Source organism: Gracilinanus agilis, chromosome 2 (genome assembly GCF_016433145.1).
Source record: "Gracilinanus agilis isolate LMUSP501 chromosome 2, AgileGrace, whole genome shotgun sequence".
In the NCBI taxonomy this organism is placed as follows: Eukaryota; Metazoa; Chordata; class Mammalia; order Didelphimorphia; family Didelphidae; genus Gracilinanus; species Gracilinanus agilis.
Genome location: NC_058131.1, coordinates 585,714,878 through 585,735,234, shown reverse-complemented (window position 1 = coordinate 585,735,234; position 20,357 = coordinate 585,714,878). Strand labels below are relative to the sequence as shown.

The following is a 20,357-nucleotide window of genomic DNA, read 5'->3' as shown; positions in this document are numbered from 1 at the left end:
TAATGGGGGACATACCTGAGTTATTGCCATCCACAGATGACCCCCAAACTTCAATTTCAGAAATAAAATTAACATGAATGATTTTTTTTTTTTTACTTTTCCTACCTACTACTTTAGGAGGCTTATTCACAGATAAGAAAACTGATATACTTGAATTTTGCTTTCACTCCTTTTTCCTTCTTCCCCTTCAATGGTAGTGCTGATGAATAGTGAAATGGCCCAAACTCTGGAAATAGGAGGAAGTGGAAGAAAAAGGAATCTGTAGAGTTCATAAATTGGATTAGCCTCTGAATTATAGAGGGTTGAATATAACAAGGAAATATTTTGTAGTAAATGAATCTTTTGTAGTCTAATGAATCTACTAATCTCATTCTAAACCGACTTTTTTTCTTTTTGCAAGTGAAAAAAAGATCAGAGAAATGTGCCAAAAATAGTTTGGAGAGCTCCTGTCCACAGTTAGATCATGGGCAGGTACAATGAAATCATCTTCAACTTCCTTTCCAACAGTTCCCATATGACCCAGAGTGCTATCCCCATGGAATAATCATTCTCAGCCTGTGTTGGAATTTTAAAAATTCTTTAGAGGTGTAAAGAGCCCATCACCAATTCCCCAAGTTTCCCAGAATCCCTCCAAGTAGATGTCCCATGGAATATATTATTAGAAACCACAACATTACAAACCATTAAATTTAAATGTAATGATTCTGATTTGAAAAATATCAAATGGTTCATTAAATTATCAGTCTCATTCATTAATAAGAACTTCAAGTCTGGAGAATCTTCTATTGTGGTCTCTTCTGTTAAGCATGGGAAATCAGGTTTGAGGAAAAAGATTAACTAATTTCATTGAGAAGCCATGGATAAACTTCAAAACCTTTTGCTATTGTTCAAAACACTTTTATTTTTAATCTTAGCAGTTCTAAAGATACCCAAAGTTATATTTTCTTTCTGATCTTTCAAAATTCTTTTGAGCATGACCAAAATATTAAAATTCTCTCAAGAAAATATTTTTGATACTTATTTCCAATGATTTTTCATTGAATTATTTTTAATAATAATGAAGGCATAATTCAATTATATTTAGGAAATTTTGAAGAGGGGGAAGCTCCAACTGTTTGTGATTTTCAGTTGGGGGACCTACATTTGTAAAAAAAAATTATCCACAGATTTTTTTAGGTGATTGTTCAGAATACATGCCTATTCTTCACTCTTAGTAAAAGAAATAGGAAATATAAATGACATTTTTATCAGTAGACAAATCTGATTTTGTAATGAGGACTCCCTTTTTGAAGAAAAGTCCTTAAAGAAACTTCTAGAGAACAATGTAGAAAGATATTTCATGTAAAAAATATAACCTTCCTTCATGATTTTTGAAGTATAAATAAGTTCTATGAAGATAACTTTATTTTCATCAGTCTCATTTCCACAGTCATCAGTTCACTTTTATAATTATTGATGAACAACGTTGCAAATAATGTTATTACTCTAAAAAATGCTGAAGCAGAAGACAGTGTAGTTTGACTGAATACAATTTCCTTTTCTGGACAGTATTTATGGAAAAATAATCATTACAAAATTAAATTCTATAAATCATATTCTGATGAACTCATTTGGAATGTTACAGTGCTTTGTCTGTCACAGTGAAGATTAAGGCAATGTTTTACATATGTTATTTATGTAGTAGATTTAAATAGTAATCTGATCACTGATTTTTCAATTTATCTCATCTCTTACTTGTATAAAATATTAGTAATTAATTACATAAAATAATCTTAATAAATAATTACATTAAATATTAAATAAGATTACATTAAATGTCAGAAGTTACTTTCTCCAAGAGAAAGTATGCTTTCTAAATCTAAATTTTGAATCTAATCATAAATTTATGAATGTATAGTTAAAACATGCCATTATGAAGATAGTCCAATTAGTACTCTCAAACTAGTAAGCTACATAAACAAAGCTACTGTGCTAGGCACTTTTCAGTGGCACAAAGAAAATTTGGCATTAAATCTATTAATAGCTTGGTATCATCATATTATTAAGAGGAAGAGCATAATGAATAAAAAAGAATTAATTTCAAATTATTTGTTAAATTTTTGGCTTCTAATAATTTATTATTGAATGAATTAATGAATAAAATAGTTCAAATTAGATATGGACAGTCATGAATATATTGAACTGCTTTTTATTCAGGTCTATTTTTCAAGTTTGCTCAGATAACGGATTAGTTTTAATGTCTCCTATATTTTTCTTTTTGATTCTTTCAAGTTCAATTTTCATATTTAATAAAAATAGTGGAAAATATGTTGCTGATCAGATACAGAAAATTTTGAGAGACCTGGACTATAAACCAATCCCAAGTAGTTTAAATATTTATGTCATAAGTAGTTATCATAAAAAGAAATGTCTATTGTCTATATTATTGTAGGAGTAGAAATGCTTTCTCTATATAGAGGTTGCTCCTGTTAAAAAGGTTATATAGTCAATAGCAAATTGGCCTGCATGTTTATCAATGGCTTCATATGTGACTCAGTCATTCCACCAGATCCACTCAGAAAGCAAGCATAGAAAGAAAACAAACACCAAGGATGTCTCCACTATGAACTATGCACAGCATTCAAACATCTTACATGAAAAACACTTGGGAACAGCCTTTGCCTTTGTCATCACACACGTGGACACCTTCTTACAAATATTATTGGTGACTAAGAAACAGAAATGGGTGTGTTACATGTTACGAGGAATTTACTTAATGGTTTAAAAATCATAGGATTACAATGATATCTACAACAGTTAGCAATGCAGAAGCATTACTTTCTTATTATTTCCTATCTGCTTACAAAGTATTTCTATGTATAGAAACTGAATAACTATATCATTAAGAGAAGTTAAAGTTTTAATAAAGAAAAAGTTTTGCAAAGGTAGTCAATTTATATAAAGTCTATAAATATCTGAATGTTTTTGAATGCAGACACCTCTAAAATTAGGATAATAATAATAATAACAATAATAATAATAATAATACCTACCTCACAGGGTTGTTGTGAAGATCAAATGGAATAATCTGTGTAAAGTATTTTTTAGACCTTAAAGTGCTGTATAAATGTTAACTATTATTATATTTCATTAGAATTGATTGCCCCTATCTTTGAAGTCCATGGGCACTGAATATTCAAAGGCAGAAAATTTTAATTCTTTGTGTTGAAATAGTTTGTGTGGAAGCTAGTTTGTTAAATTAAAATGTCAGTAACTTTAATTTTGCTGGAAGCTTTATTATCTATTCATATATACTGGAAGAAAATAGATTTGAATTGCATAAATCAATGCCTTTTATGGGCCATAATTGCTATGGATGTCTTTTTAAATCACCTAATAGAAAAATACTACATAGAGTGGCAAGTAACACAATTATATATTACATATATATATTTTAAATACTATCAATTTACTAAAATGGGTAAATCTCTATTACCCTTAACTTATTCGAATGAATTATAGAAATATAAGAAGGTAAAACTCAATTTCAAAAGTTTTCAATGTTTAAAATTTTGGATTAGATGACCAAAACCAAGCCAAACAAGTGTCATGTCAAATGTTGCCGTGAGCTTCTCCACTAACCTTTTTCTTATTTGTATGGTATATTTTTCACTAGTATCAATTCTTACAAGAGAAGAACACCTCCTTTCACCATTTTTCTCTCTCACTTCTCTTCCTTTGTGATATAATTAACTAAATTAACAAATCATCTTTTTGGTTAAAATAATTTGTGTGGACCTTGAAAGTCACTATTGTATTTACAAGACTGGCATTTGTTATCACCAGGATGTATTCAATATTGGATTTTCCAGGTCTTTTAACCAGTCCATCACAAACATTTATTAAGCATTTACTATGTAAAATATATACAGTAAAAAAGGGAGATAATCCCAGAGAGAAGCCACTAGGAGTTGCCTTCTCTGAAGAAAGGATTATAACTATCAATTCTGGATTTAATAATGATAATAATGATGAACAATTTTATACAAAAGCATTAAATATATGTATATAGGCAAATTTTCAAATTACATATTTCTTTAACATCAAGTTTATCTAAAAATGGAATAAGCTGCCACTTAGGTAGTGAGTTGCCTCTCATTTCTCTCTCGACATCAAGTGGAGGTTTAGAATCGGTAAGTTAAGATTACTTGTTGGGGATTCCTATTTCAGGTAGGAATGGGCTGGATGAACTATAGGGTATTTGCCAGTCCTAGAATACTATGGTGCTCTGTATCTGTATTATAAGTACCAATAGGTTAGTTTGTCTTATTTTAAGCATCTCCATTTGCATAAGCATATGCTTATTCTAAATCCAAAGTATAAAGGTTTGACCATCTTTTTGTTTTAAAATAAAAGTGTGACATTTGGCAATGCTTCAGAGTAATAGGCAGACATATGCATCCTAACAGAGTAAAAAAATGCTTATCTTCTTCATAGGTTTGCTAAACTACTTTTTGAATCAACAGCTGGAAGCCACATTGAGCACAAGAGCCATGGGGTGGTGACAGCCTCACAGAGAAAACCATATACTACTTCTGCCTGGCTGCCAGCTGGAGATTCGAATGATGCAACCACAAAATCTAATCCTGGGAGTTGGCTGGGGAGACTACAGACTCCATGTACACCTCACAGATGGTGATAGGTGTTAGTTGGCATCTCAAAACAGTATGTAATGAAGGAGGAAGCGGTTTTGTGGATATCAAGGCAAGGATTGAAAATAGCATTCATTAAATATCTAATGCCAATGTACCCTTGTTAATAAGAGCTTTGGGCAAGAAAAATGTTTTTTATATTATTTTGCTAAACATAATACATTTAAAACAGAATAGTTTTTTATGAAAAATTTTCTTGTTATATTTACATTGTGTATTTTCAAAGTAGATTGTAATCAGTGCTTCATTCCAATGAACTTATTTAGTTATCAGTCTCCTATATTCAAGTCCACATGCAGACTGCATATAGTTTCTCCTTTCTTCTTGCCAATGAAGAAATTATTCTTGGTTATTCAGGGGGAACTGATAGCACATTGGCAAAAAATAAACCACAAAATATAGGGAGTAAAAACTATGGTCATTTCCCACAGGCCTCAGAAAGTGCATAATGACCATTATTCCAGTTTTCAAAATTGATAATTGCTGTATTTTTCCCCAACCTCCACTTTTTCCTTCTTGGCATATGGTAATATAGCTGGGGGACGATGTTAATGATTTAAAGTAGGGCTTCTTAACCTGGGATGAATGAACTTGTTTTGCTTTTGTTTGTTGTTTTGATAATTGTATTCCCCAAATAATTTTTTTTTGCAATTCTAAGAATTTTTATTTTATGTATTTAAAATAACTATTCTAAGGAGGAGTCCAAAGGCTTCACCAGATTGCCAAGGGTGTCTATGACAAAAAAAAAGTTAAGACTCTTAGTTTAAAGGAATTTTCATACTTTTTCATAATTTCCCTATCACAATCCCTTTCCAAAATCTTTTCTAGAATCAGAAAGCATTTCATTTATTTGAACATAAATGAACATGATTGTTAAAGTAGAAAAACAGAAAAGAAATGTAAATCACATTTTGAAATTCTCTAAAGTACAATGTTCAAATAATTTATACAATTTGGGGAAACTGGGAGACAGGGAAATTATTTTGTAATCATGGTCAACAGAGAAATATGAAGATATCTTAAAGCCTACAGTATCACAGAATATTTCACAGATTCATATAAACACTATCAAATGTTTACTTGAAATCAAACTTACAAGTGATAAACCATTTTCACCTCTAAAACTGGGGGGGGGGGGAATTATCTTTATTTTCCTTTTTAACATTAGAAAATGTTGTGACATTCAAATGGAAGGGAATAGTTTTGAGGTCACTAACACAAGAACAATGACATAATGAATCATATACCTTTGAGTTTAGCAATTGAGTAGAGGTGAATAAATTCCCTGTATAGGCAAAATTCTAAAGACAAAGAAGTAACTTCTTTCTTCTGCCATTCATGAATCTTAGGCTTACCTAGTTATTATAATGAATTGTTTAACAACACTTATGGAAAGCAATCAGTAAGTTAGGTTTTGGAAAAGGGTACAATTAGGAAAATTTGTCATTTAAATGGTACCTGAAAATTATAATAGGTCAATGGAAACCTTTTTAGAATCCTTACTCACCCATTCCTTTGGTATGGTTGAAATCTCCCTTTACAACTTTGCAGGTTTTTCCATCTCCATTACATATTCCACAACGATCTTCTTTGGCAGCTGATCCAATGATCCCATCACAGCCAATTTTCTAAATAACCAGAATTATCTGTTACTTATTTTGTTTATAAGACTCAATAAGGATTTTTTTAAAGGGGAATCTTAGACCTTGGGCTAACTTGAATTCAGAAGAACTTCCCATTACGGGAATATTCAAGAATATTTAATATGTAATCCAGCTTTCATTTTGAATGTGTTCTTGTTATCCTCAACATTATATAAAAATTAGCCTTATCTGTTGGATCTGGTGCTATTCCCAGAATACATTACAAAAGTAATGGTGAAATTGTAAAACATTTGTCTTCTGAGTTCAAAGTTCATTCTTTATATTATCTCATTCATCTTCAGAATAGTTCTTTTGGGACAGAGGAAGAATCTTTCTCCCTCTTTTTTCAGATGGGGAAATTAAAACAGAGAATAGTTTACTTTCTTGCCAAGGGTTCTTCAGCAAGACAAACAAAAACAAAAAACAAATAAACAAAAAACCAAGAATATAACATGATCCAGGGATCTGACCCCAGAGACTTGGTTCTTCTTTTGATGTCTGGAGGGTCACTAATAACAATTTCTTTCTCCAAAACTCTCCCCCTAGGGGATAATGACTTCCTCTGCCAATATTTACTGGAACAGGATTTTTATATCCACAGAATAACTTCCATATCATCTCTCCCTAACTCAGAAGTGTCTCCCTAGTACTAACAAAAGGCCTATAGAGTAGTTTTGTGTGTGTGTTAAAAAAAATTGTACTCCCTATGTATCTCTGAACTTGCTGAATTCAACACAAGTATTTGCAAGTAAGCACCTACTATGTGCCAGGTACTTTGTTAAGTATTGGGGATACAAAGAAAGACAAAAAACAATCCTTGCTCTCAAGAGTTCATAGTCCAATAAGTAGACAATGGGTGAACAACTGTATAAACAAAATATGTAGGGGATAAATTGGAGATAATCTTGGAGTGGAGGGGAATAACCTAGCAAAAAATAGAACTGTAAAATACCTTTCAAAAAGCTCAATTTTAGCTGAAACTTAAAGGAAGGCAGAGAATACAGGATGTGAAGATGAGGAGGGAATTCCAGGGAGGGGGAGCCAGTGAAAATACTGAGTCAGATGATGGAGCATCTGTGTGAGGAACAACAGGAAGCTAGTGTTTTTAGATTTCAGAGTACATGGAAATGAGTAAGGAATAAGTGAATAAAAAATAAGTAAGGAATAAGAAAAGGTAGGAAGGTGGCCAGGTTATGAAAGGCTTTTAAAGCCAAACAGAGGATTTTATATCAGATCTTAGAGATAACAGGAGCCACCACAGCTTTTTTGAATGTGTGCATAAGATACAACATAAGTTGACACAAATGTTAAGATCAATATATAAGCTGAAGAGAGGATAGTCTAAAGACTTGAAGCAGGGTCCAACAAGTAGTCTATGGAAATAGTCAGGAAAGATGCAATGAAGGTCTGCACCAGGATGGTTGAAGTGTTAGAGGAGAGGAGGGTGTCTTGAAGAGCTATTATTCCTAATTATTTTTCTTTTTAAACACTGAGAAATGAACCATCAAATACTTTTTCTTTAGAAATAACTTCCTACTTCTCTAAAGAAAGACAGTAACAAATGGCACATACATACTTGAAGGGATGAGCAGATATACTTGCTCTTACATAGGGGGCAGGTGACTTAGTGAATATTTGTCCAGTCTCAGAGTTGAGATCTGGGTTGCAGGCTCACCTCTAACACATAAGGAATGTGTAGTCCTGCACTGTCACTTAATTGTTCATCACCTTAGCCAACTCATCTTAGCCAAGATCACAAAATTTCAGAACAGTTTACTAACTTGTAGAGGGAATTTCCTCATAAACAGATTCCTATACCAATGAAATCATTGATCTAGACCAGTACTTAAAGATTCACAAGTTATTCATCACAAACAATGTCACTGAATCAAGCATTTACTATGTGCCAGACACTTTTCTACATGTTGATGACACAAATACAAAGAAAGTAGGAGTTTCCTGATCTATATCATGAAGGAAGAGGTAGAATCTCTGAGATAAGGTGGTGCAGAGAGTAGAGCATTGGGTTGGGAGCTAGGAAGATCTGAGTTCAAATCTAACCTCAGATACTTACTAGCTGTGTGACCCTGGACAAGTCACTTAGCCTCTGTTTGCCTCAGTTTCCTCATCTGTAAAATGGAGATATTAATAGCACCTACCTCCCAGGGTTATGAGAATCAAATGAGATAATAATTGTAAAGTTCTTAGCACAGTACCTGGAACAAAGTAATGGTTATATTCATGTTAGTTTCCTTCATCATCATTATTATCAGTATATGGATAGAATACATGCAGCACAAAGGCACAGAGACAGAAAATGGCAGTTGTGTCTGAGGAACAGAGAAAAGGCTCTTTTGGCTAGATTATAGAGTACAAAAAAGGAAAATAAGAAACAAGAAGACTAGAAAGGTAGTTTAGGTCTGATTATTAAGGACTTTAAAAGCTAAATAGTAGAGTTTATATTTTATCCTAGAGGCAGTGGGGAGTCACTGGCATTTACTGAGTAGAGAAGTAACATAACTAGATAGTGCTTAAGGGATATGGCTTTGGATATGGCAGTGGAGGATGAACTAGAGCAGTGATTCCCAAAGTGGGTGCCACCGCCCCCTGGTGGGTGCTGCAGCGATCCAAGAGAGTGGTGATAGCCACAGGTGCATTTGGGGGTGGTGAATAACTGTAAGGAGGCAGTGATAGTATATGACAGGGGGTGCTAAGTAATATTTTTTCTGGAAAGGGGATGGTAGGCCAAAAAAGTTTGGGAACCACTGAACTAGAGTAAGGAAAGACTTTAAGTAGGGAGACTAATTAAAAGGCCATAGCAGAGTTGAAATAAGAGAAGAGAAAGGCCTGAAGTAAGGTGGCAGCAAACAGAAGGGGTTGGAAGTAAGAGAGGTTATGAAGATTGAAATGGCAAGATTCAGCAGCTGATTGGATAAATGGAAAGGAGAATAAGGACTCAATAATAATGACAAGATTATGAACTTGAGAAGTAGGGAGGATGGTTGAACTTTAAGCTGAATTCGGAAGGTTGAAAGTGGAGTACATTTTAGGGAAAGAATAATGTATTCTTTTTTCAACATGCCAAATTTGAATTATCTCTGAGATATCCAGTTTTAAACATTTAAGAGACAATTGGTGTATGGTGCTGAAGCTCAGAAAGAAGCCTAGGGGAAGACATATCAATCTATAGGTCATCTTCATAGTGATGATAAATTAAGACCATGGGAGCTAATGAGGTCACCAAGAGAGGGTAAAGTGCATCCAGGAGAGATCCTTGAGGAACACCTATACTTATGGGATATGAAATGGATAATGAACCAGTAAAGGAGTCTGACTTGTCACACATTTATAGGTAATAACTATCAGAGTTCCACAAATACAATATAACTGGTTATAGTATAGCACAGCTAAAACTGTGTGTCAATTTTGAAGTAAAAGCTTGAAAAGATCAGCAGTGTCCTTGGGGAAGGAAAGAAAGGAGTTTTGGGGGATCCCCCCCAAAAGGCTCAAAGATAAAGAAACTTTGTAGGTGAGTTTAAATTGAGGAAACTCCAAAAAGGCTGCTTTCAAAAAATGAAAGAGTTCAAAGTTGGTTCTAAAGAGGAATTCATTACTCTCCACTGCCAATAAAGAAAGAGTAAAGAATAGTAGATTCAAGACTCAATTGTAGGATTTAAGTGAAACATTAGAAATAAAATTATAACTGGCAACAGACATAGAACATTTTTGCCAAGGAAGACTACTAAATATTGTGATTGGATTTATTCCAATGAAGATTTTGGAAGTATGGGAATAATGAAATGAATCCTGTATGAATCAAGGACTATTTTTTCTGAACTACTGACCAGTCACTGTAAGTTCTACTCAATAACAGGTACTAAAAATATTCAGAGAATCTATGTTCCTGTGTTCAAACTATATATTCCTATAGAAAAGGTTTTTTATAAATTCTGTAGATAAGCTATTTAAGGCTATTAGTATGTCATGTCTTCATACTATCATTTTACATTACACAAAGTTCACTTTCTTCTCTGTCTACTCCCTCAATAGGGTCATAAATATCCATGCTCATCCTCTAACATTTGCTTGCATGGATACGTTGCCTCAAGACAGTGTGGCAAGGCACCTTTCACTGATAAATCTTAGTGTGTATAGTCAAACCTCAGGAAGAAATTTTATTCAGTGAAAATCTACAATTTTAAAATTAGACTGAAGGGGGCAGCTAGATGGCTCAGTGGATTCAGATCCAGGCCTAGAGATAGGAGGTCCTGGGTTCAAATATGACCTCAGACACTTCCTAGCTGTGTGATCCTGGGCAAGTCACTTAACTCCCATTGCCCAGCCCTTACCGCTCTTCTGCCTTGGAACCAATACCCACTGTTGATTCTAAGACAGGAGGAGGATTCTATAGGTTAAAAAAAAATTTGTTTTTCAAAAAGTAGACACTGAAGTTACTACACAAGTTTTCTAATATCCTGAGGTCATTTTTTTATGAAGATGCTGAGTTCTTTGGAGTGTTGAGATATTTTAGATAACTTAGATAACTCTGGAACCTGACATCATAATGTAACAAAGAGAATACTGGTTTGTGAATTAAGAAAAAAACCCACCCAGGTTCCTGACTGGGTTTTAACACTTAATGGCAATGTGTATCTAAGCACCTGCCAATTTTTTTCAGACAGTATTTTCTATCTCTAAAAGATAATAAAACTTATTCTTTACTTCCCCAAATTATTATGAAAAAGTACTTTATAAATTATATTAATATAAAAAATTTTATTATTATTATAGCAGAATAGGGAAATCCAAATTATTTTCCACACATGTTAAAAGCATAGAAGATCATGGTAAATGGTAAAAATGATTATGCTCATATACTTCAAAATTAGGATTATATGTAAGGGACATATGGGTAGAATTATTATGTGACTAATCAGTGATAGAAGTATTAAAGGAGAGATACAAAAATAAACTTCTTGGAGGGATTAGGGGTAGAAAACCTTGAAAAAAATTAGAGTTTTATCCAATGATGTCTTTCTTGGTTCAAAGAGTCCCCAAAATGAAAGATATTTTGTTGTTAGGTAGAAGGTAAGCATATGAATGAGAGTCAGGTTGAATATACACACACATGAGTGTGTACATATCTTGCTTTCTTCTTATATATACACATATATATGCACATACATTTATATGTATCACAGGCTCAAGTCTATGCAGTGCAATAACTCTCCTCTATTCCACTTTTTGTCTTCTGATTTGGGGCTCATAAAAAATTTTGACCTCTGTAATCTTCCATTTCCTACCATTTCCAAATAACAATGAAAACAGTTATCACACTATGTTTTCCTTATATCTAGCAGCAAAATATATAATGGACAATGATCATAAGAGGAAACCATAAACTATTATGGATATATGCTGACTGGGTACAGCTGATTAGTGCAGTAAAAAGGGCTTTCCTATCTAAATTCTTTCCTCTTGGAAGGAAGAAGTGAAGCAGAAACTCAGAAGTGGTTTGGTAAAAGGAAGTTGCCTTCTTCTACCTCTGAAATGCTAGTAGAGGAAATTGTTTTTAGGGATAGTAGTGGACATCTTATCCAACATGGATTCCTAGGTTCAGTGATCACTGGTCACAGACATTCTCAACCCACCTCAGCTGCATTACTCCCATGAGTGGCTGCCCTTGTGTTAGCCACAGTTGCTTCTTTCAGAGTCTTTGAAGAAAACAGCAGAAAAGCACAAATTCTTGCCTTAGCAGAATCCACATGATCTCAAGATGGAGGTGACCAATCTTTTATCCTTCAGTAATAACTTTCTCTAATGTTTGTCTCCCAGAACTTTTCAGAAATTAATCTCAGGCACACTCACACACAACCTCCTAAGAATCTGTTTCAAAACATTCAAATATTGCTAATGTATCCTGGGATTTATATGTTCTTTAATACAGACAGGGAATACCCACTCACCCATGCAGACCCAAACTTAGACCCTCCCCTCCACACACATAATCTGCCATAAAGCAAAATACCTTGCAGAAAAGTCTATATGTTCTAGGCACAAGCTAAACAGATTGGTGTTTTCTATCAATAGCCTATAATTCCCGTTCTTGGGCTTAAAAACAAAAATAAAAAAATAAAAACTTTCCTTGCTAGAAGTCCAAATCCATCATTGATTTAGACTTTGTATGAGCCAATAAACTTTATGGCCAAAGTTTAAGTAGTCTCAGCCTTTGGGCTTTTTTTTTAAATTTAGAGACAAAGCCAAAGGCAGTTCAGCTGCTTGGCAATCAAGGACAGCTTTCAGGTATGCTTGAAGTACTCTGTTATTTTACAATTCTGCTGCAAAGAGATAGCCTGTACCTCTTTTTAAACCTTGTAAATTATTTATAGTCAAATACAACAAGGAATATGTTTGTCAGCATTTTATTTCTCCCAAGAAGACTGATATATTTGGGAGATCCAAACAACATGGATTTTTAGAGCTGATCAGATTAATTTGGTAATTTTTCTTCCTTTCTGTAACATGGGCTACCCAGCTAAGTCATCTACTATTTACCTGCTTTACCTTCCATACCTTTACACTTATCTCTCTACTGCCAACATGTTTAATATTGGAGGCCAAAAGTATTCTCACAAACTGTGGGGGAAATAGGTTCTCTTTGCTTAAAGAATAATTTTATAATAATTTATTAACAAGATTCTCCTTTCCCTCAGCTTGTTAGGTATAAACAACATGGCACAAGGAAAACCCTGTTGGTAATAAAAGGTTAGTTAGATTATTTAGTTGCGAGAAGCACAAATGAAATATACCAGAAAGAAAACCACCTCAGAGATTGTTAATCAACTTTAAATTCAATGACATCATCAACAACAAAACAAGATAATTAACAATCAGGCCAAAGACAGGGATAAAAAAACACCCAGGATTGTGACCTGATAATACAATATCTGCTCAAGTTTATTCAAACACCACCAATGCAATATAATATTATAAGGAGAATGTGCCACTTGATTAAATTCAGAGTCATTTTGAAATGGTTCCTGGAAGATATAGTAAAAATGTTTTTGAATTTTTATCTATGCTTTTCTTTTTAATGAGGCTTAAGAAGTCCCCCCTAACCCTCCCCAAAAGTACTTCATACAACTTATACATTTAGAGCTCTTCAAGTGATTTTAAAAAAATATTGCATTTTAGCTTGGTCTTCAGACTTTTTTTTTTCAGAATTATTAAAAACTCAAATGCCAGCAGATCAAATATTTCCATATCTGCTCATTCAGAAGGATGGGCCAATGCCTTTAAGTCAATATTTTTTCTTAAATTTATAAGTCACACATACTAGAAGGTGAATCCACACTGGCCAAATATTGTAGGCAATCTATGAATTTTGAACTAGCTTGTTATAGTGTCTTGATCATTGGCTTTTCCAATTACCATTCCATTTTTCATAAGTGAAGAAATGGTTTATACAGTTGAAACTTCATCTACATTTGAGTTAAATAAATCAAAATCTACTGCACTGTATTCATACTAAGTAAAAAGAAAGTGCTGAGGCAAAAATGTATTTAATTACTTTAGAAGAACTTTTCTGAATCAGACATTTATATAATGGATCTGATTAAACCTGAAATAATCAACAGACTGATTGCTCTCCTGATAATCTGCCTAAGTGTTCAGTGTTGCTCAGCTCAAACAACTTTAAAGCATCCCATATTTTCAATTGAATTAATGGTCTCAATGGATGAAACACAAATATTGGTGCAATATGTACCATTCCTCAAATTAATTATATATAGAGTACATAACTCTGACAGATTCACCCATATTGCCAACTTTGGCTTTATTCAGGATCCATATATATCCTAAGGGATGGAACACATGACACAGGAATGCACATGTCTGAGCAGCAGTAGCAAAGCTGGGAACAAAAAGCCAGTACCCAAACTAATCTGCTAGCAAGAGCATTTTTATTTCTTTGCTGCACGGTCAATGGAACCAGTATGTAATATTATTGGCAAGGGATGGGCTTTTTAAAATGGAGGCTACCATAGAATACCATTCAAGTCATTAATTTTGAATGTTACTGGAGCTGTATAAAAATTATTTATATGATTTGGAGTTCCAAGAGAACAAGATGACCAAAACCCAAAGAAACCCAAAACAATATACTCTGTAAAATCTTTCCACATTATCCTAGTGATCCTTGGCAAGGTACTATTTTACAAAGACTAGAAATTCACATTATCCCTTTATGAGTCTTCAAAGTAAGTCTCTTATAACTCACATTCATAGTCAGCATTTTATAGCTGAAGCCACCTTATGGATGTTATAGTGCATTAGAATTCAAGATAGTGTGGTACTTCTCTAAACAAACACAATTACTAGAGAAAGAGGTCAGTGTGTATATAATAGCAAAAGAGGCCCACAGTATTTTTGGTCCTTTTGAAATATTTTAAAAGGCTTCAATACATTTAATTACAAAAATTTTAGTATTCATATATTGTAATAGAAAATGTACAGAGAAACTGAAGAGATAATGGGTAGCTTTATCAATTTCCAAAAAAAAAAGGGGAGGAAACTTTAGAAATACATATACATTATTCATCCAAATGCTACTTTGTATTTCACAAACAAAATTGGAACTATGATAAAAAGAAGCAAATTAAAAAAAACTTCCAGTATAAAATTATACAACTTTATATTTGGAAAAAATGCCTACTCTTTTTATTTTACAGATACAGAATCTGAGGCCCAACAATGTCAAGTGACTTAGTTAAAGTTTTGAAATAAGCCAGTGGAGTATTTGAGACTGAGCAAAGTATTAGCTGAAAATTTTTAGCTGAACATCAGCTAAACTCTATATCATGTTTTATCTCTTACACAAATTCATGAATGATAGAGGCATGCATGTTTATTGAGAAAAGCTTGGATTGGATAATCTTTAAGAAGTCATGAAAGTCAATCACATTTCTCATAGCACAGTTCTTGGAGTCACAATTAGCTCTAGAATCCTGGATGGAATTATGGACAGGTCTGATTCAGTATATCAATTACTGTATTAAGATATTTGGCATGTTTTAGGTATAGAAGATAAAGATAAAATGTTTTAAAATTTTCTGTTGACATTTTGTATTTTTACATCACCTTCTCTTCCTACTGTATCTTTTCCTACTATGTCTATACTATATCTTTCCTTCCCTATCCAGATAATTAACCCCCACAATAATAAAAGGGGCAAAACAATTCATCAAATCTAACAAGCACATCAATTAAATCTGATGGTATATGCAGTGTTCGACAACTATTATACCCTCATTTTCACCTCTAAAAAGAAGGGAAGAATATACATTTTTCACTTCTCTCTTTTTTGAAGTTTCAAATGTACCTTAATAAAGCAACTAGGGCATTTTTAGTCCCATAAAATATTTTTTATTTGCTTATTGGGTTCTCAAATGTAATACTTTATTGTGTAGTAAGAGATATAATACCAAGAATATAAATAAAACTTTGAAAAATGTGTAAAAGAAAATAAAAAGCATGTATAAAAGGGGGCATATCACTTCTTCAGGTCTACATTTGTAACTATAATTACACCAGATCCAAGTTATTTTTGTTCTTTGCATTTATATTTTTGTAGCCACTTCTGGTGCAAAGTGAAGCAACAGACTACAAAAATAACATACATGAACATTATTTTCCTAGTCTGTTTACTTCATTTTGCATCAGTTGCTATGTTTCCCCATGCTAAGTGCATTTTTCATCATTTCCTAAGAAACAATGAGTTTGAACACAGGCACTGGAGAGGTAACTGAAGGAGAAAACCAGAGAAATGCAGAAAAAATGCACCAGAAGATAGTAGCTTAGAGAGAGCCAAATATCAGACCACATGCCACTTGGCTTCCTCACATGGAGATAGAGAACAAAGAGCTTTAAGAGGGAAAAAAAACAGATCAAACATGAGGACAGCACAGGGGAACTCCTCTGCTGGACAGCTTAGTTCAGCTCCTTCTTGTCCCTCCAACATGGTGTTTTGTTTTTTTGGTTTGTTTGTTTGTTTGTTTTCCCCTCCTCTTAAGGTTTTAGCCTCAGGGCAGATTAAGCAGTAAAACTAATCCAATCAATACAGGATTAATCCCATCAATTGGACAGACAAGAAGTCTTCAGAGAGCAGAGAAAGTAACTACAAACCTCCACTGCCAGCTGGAGGAAGATCTTTCATCAAAGATAATTAAAAACATCTGCTCAAACTAGCAGAACAGAAAAGGAAAAAATATGAGTAAACAACAGAAAAAGAGAAAAGAAATGACAATTGACAACTTCTTCCAAGGAAGTGAAAGGGAGCAAATGAAATAGAAATAGAAGAGGAAGAAGTTCCAGTGAATTGGACACAGGCTTTGGAAAGATCTCAAAATTCAACTTCAGGAACTCAAAAAGAAATCAAGAGAGGCTGAAGACAATTTGAAAAAGGAAATACATGAACTAAAACAAGAAAATAAAGTCTTAAAAGCCAGAATTGGCCAGCTTGAAAATGAAGCAAAGAAGGCAAAAGATGATCTACAAAGAAAATCAGACTAGAAGGAGAGGGATGACCAAAAAGCCAGGGAAGAAATCCAGTCTTTAAAAAAACAGAACTCAACAACTAGAAGCAAATGACTTCACAAAGTAGCAAGAATATATAAAACAAAATTTAAAAAATAAAAAATTTGAGGAGAATAAGAACTGTATCACAAATAAACACACACACACACACACACACACACACACACACACACACGTCTCACATATATTCCAGCATAATACTCTTGGGGTGGTTTACAGGAGTGAGCTGAATAATAATGAAAAGAAGACTGAATTTGTTTTTGTAATACCTGGAGTTTAGTATTAGAAATTCCATTTACAAGCCACATGGTTTTGGTTGAATTATTTAATGCATCTCAGCTTCAGTTTCCTTATCAGGAAAATGGGAGTGATACTATCTGCTACTTACTTAGATCCTCTTTCTCCATCCCACTTACTGATTTCATCAGTCCCTTAGAAAGACAGCAAGTATAGAGGCTTCTATCTTAGGTCTACTTATATACCATTCCAGGGCCTCTGTATAACTAATTCACAACTAGCAAACTAATTTACAGGAAACCATAAGTAGTTCAAGTTGGGCTATATTAGGAGATAGATCGTGCCCGAAATGAGGGGGATGACAATCGTGATATATTTGCCCTGGTTGGACCATATCCGGAATGCTGTATTTGGGCACCACATGTTAGAAAGGCCACTAACAAATTGGACCGTCTTCAAAAGAGGACAACTAATATAGAGAGATGTCTGGAGACCATACTACAGAGACAATGAAATCAAATAAAATAATACATATAAAATGTTTTGCAACTTTAAAAGTAATTCAGGTATGTAAAATACTATTTTTGCTTCTCCCCACTAAAAAAAGTTAATTTGGTGCTGAGAAATACATATTTTATTTTATGGTCTCATTTAGAAGACACTGTAAGTCTTTTGGCTTCAGTTTTCCTGGCAATTTGTTCAACTTTAGATTATCCCCTTAGTTTATCTTTCTGTTAGATAGCCAAGCCTGAGAGAGCAATAGTGAAATCTTCTTATCAATACTGTACTATTCTCTCTATATTCTTTTTTTTAAAAAAAAAAACTCTGACCTTCCATCTTGGAATTAAAACAGTAAAGTGGTAAAGCCAGTGCACATGGGGTGCCCCAGGGGTCAGAGAGCTAAGAAGTGTCTAAAGCCATATTTGAACTCAGGACCTATCATCTCTAGGTGTGAATTTCAATCCACTGAGCCTCCTAGATGCCTTCTATTCCCTTTTGTGGTTATATCACATATCTGTTAAAAAAAAAAAGATCCTTGTTCCAAGTTAATTGAGAATTTTCTTAGTTTTATAATATAAAAAATGAGGGTATGAATGATTTCTCACCTATCCCACCCACATCTGTTAAAGGGGTATAAACATGAATAAACCTGGGATAATGATGTGCAGATACTACATACATAGAACCTCACTTTTTAGGTCAGATGGAGAAACTGTCATTTGGGAAAACTTTCAGCATGTGGCCAGCCATAAAAAATAAAGCTAAACTTCCTTGGTGCTCATGAGAGCTAAAGCACTAGTGCTTTTAAACCAAAGAAAACAAAACTCAACAACAACTTCAATACCAAGTTCACTTGAGGATGTAACCAACCTCTGTAGCTCATATATTCTAAACTGATAAATCTAGGAGGTGATGATATACATGCTTTTTTTTCTTTCTCCTGTGGGAAAATGGGTAGTGGGGGGAAGGAGGGGATCTTTTTCCACCTTTTCCTTCTATTCACGCTGCTGATAAGGAATAGTGTTTCCCATCTCTTTAAGGGAGCAAAACCTTTTCCAAAATCTTGCTCTGAGCCACCATCATTAAATTCCATTATTCAAGACTTTGGTAGTCATAAAGATTTCACTTTTAATAAAAAAAACTGGAATAGTGTGGAAATTGAAAAGGTTACAGTTAAGTTAATGAAAAGTGTTAATGTAAACACCAGCCATTTTTGGCTGTCAGCTCAGGAGGGACAGTTCACTCATCTCTCATTCTTTTTCTTTCTCTCACTCTGGCCAGAACAGGACTTGAAAGTGTCTCAAAGTTCAGCTCAGATTCAGGAGTTTTAAACTCAATTCCTTTAATGGGCAGATGGGAAAAATGAAGCACCTAGGTGACCACAGCAGTTCAGACTCCATCCAGCTCTCAATAGTCTCTTTGCTATCACACTTTGCTTCAGTTCATCACTGCCTGAATCAGCCATGGATAATCTCAGTCCTGGAATAGAAAAGGGGGTAAGGTAACCCTAACAGAAAGAAGCTCACTGAACACCCAGTCTTGCTCCTCTCTGTGGTAGGGTAAAGTAGATGTCTATGATTTTATCCTCCTTCGAGCTAGTTCTTCTTTTCCAAAATGACCTTCAAGGAACAGTTATAACAAACCCCCAAATCTGAGAATCTGGGCAATTGTTAGTCTGGCAGATTACTTCACTCAAGTCTCTGACCCCATGGAGATGGCCAAAGGCAGGTTTCATGGCCATAGCATGTAACCCAGGTGATCAAATCTAATTAAACTATACCTGAATCCATAACATGTTGACAAAATCTCATTCTTGACCATATTTTGTCATACTACAATACTTAATATAAATTTAGGCCATTCCTGAATTATATAAATTAGATGGCATAATATTTGAGATTTTTGATGGCTTATATTGCTCAAAATCATATTTTAAAAGTTCATACACACAATTATTCTCTTGGGGGTACTTCTACCTAGAAATTCAGTTGAGTTACATTTGACAATTTTCTGGTTTGTGAATGCTCTGGCAGTAGCTGTGTTACTATTTATCTCACAATACCAAGGTCTTAAGAGGTAGCTGGGAAAGCATTTGTTCTCACTTTTTATCTTTTGCCTAATAAATAATTGTGATTTGATCTGTTAGTGGTGAATATGAATTTATTTTCCTTGGTTCAAATTCTGACACTTAAGCCCCCCCAAGATTCTGACACACGAGAATTATTCACTACACCAATACACCTTCTTTGGTGTATTGTATTAGGCAGCAATTTTTTTGTATTGACTCCATAAAAATCCACTCACTGATGATGAAATCTGAGCAAGTATCAGTAAGGATGAGAAAAGCAAGAAAGCCCTATAAAAACGGAGGAAAATGTGCATTCCAGAGTATCCCTATAAGATGAGTCTTCTTTCTTTTGCTTCCTTTGCTGCTCATTGGAAACAGGAAAGCAATTTGCTCTAAGAATTAGTAACAACAACAAATGGAGGATCTCAGTTTCATCAAATAAGGAGGAGAAGGGGGATATTCCAATGGTCATCTAAGAATATTCTATGTTTAGAATATTTCTGCCAGTGCCAAATAACAAATAGATGTATACAACATACTGTGTGGTCTCCTTGTGAGGTAAATGGGCTCTATGACTTTCTAGCTTATTCAGAAAATTTAAATTATATTTGAGAAACCAGA

General features: G+C 33.9%; 1 protein-coding gene across 1 annotated transcript in view; it reads right to left on the bottom strand.

Annotated features, from left to right (window-relative positions):
* Nucleotides 1–20,357, bottom strand: part of ADAMTS17 (ADAM metallopeptidase with thrombospondin type 1 motif 17) — a 515,727-nt gene that overhangs the window by 127,270 nt on the left and 368,100 nt on the right. Inside the window, exons 15-16 of the mRNA XM_044665411.1 lie at nucleotides 6,199–6,319; nucleotides 2,634–2,708 (exon numbers count right to left, since the gene is read on the bottom strand). Coding sequence (XP_044521346.1) covers nucleotides 2,634–2,708; nucleotides 6,199–6,319 — 196 coding nt within the window. The remainder of the gene's footprint in view (nucleotides 1–2,633; nucleotides 2,709–6,198; nucleotides 6,320–20,357) is intronic.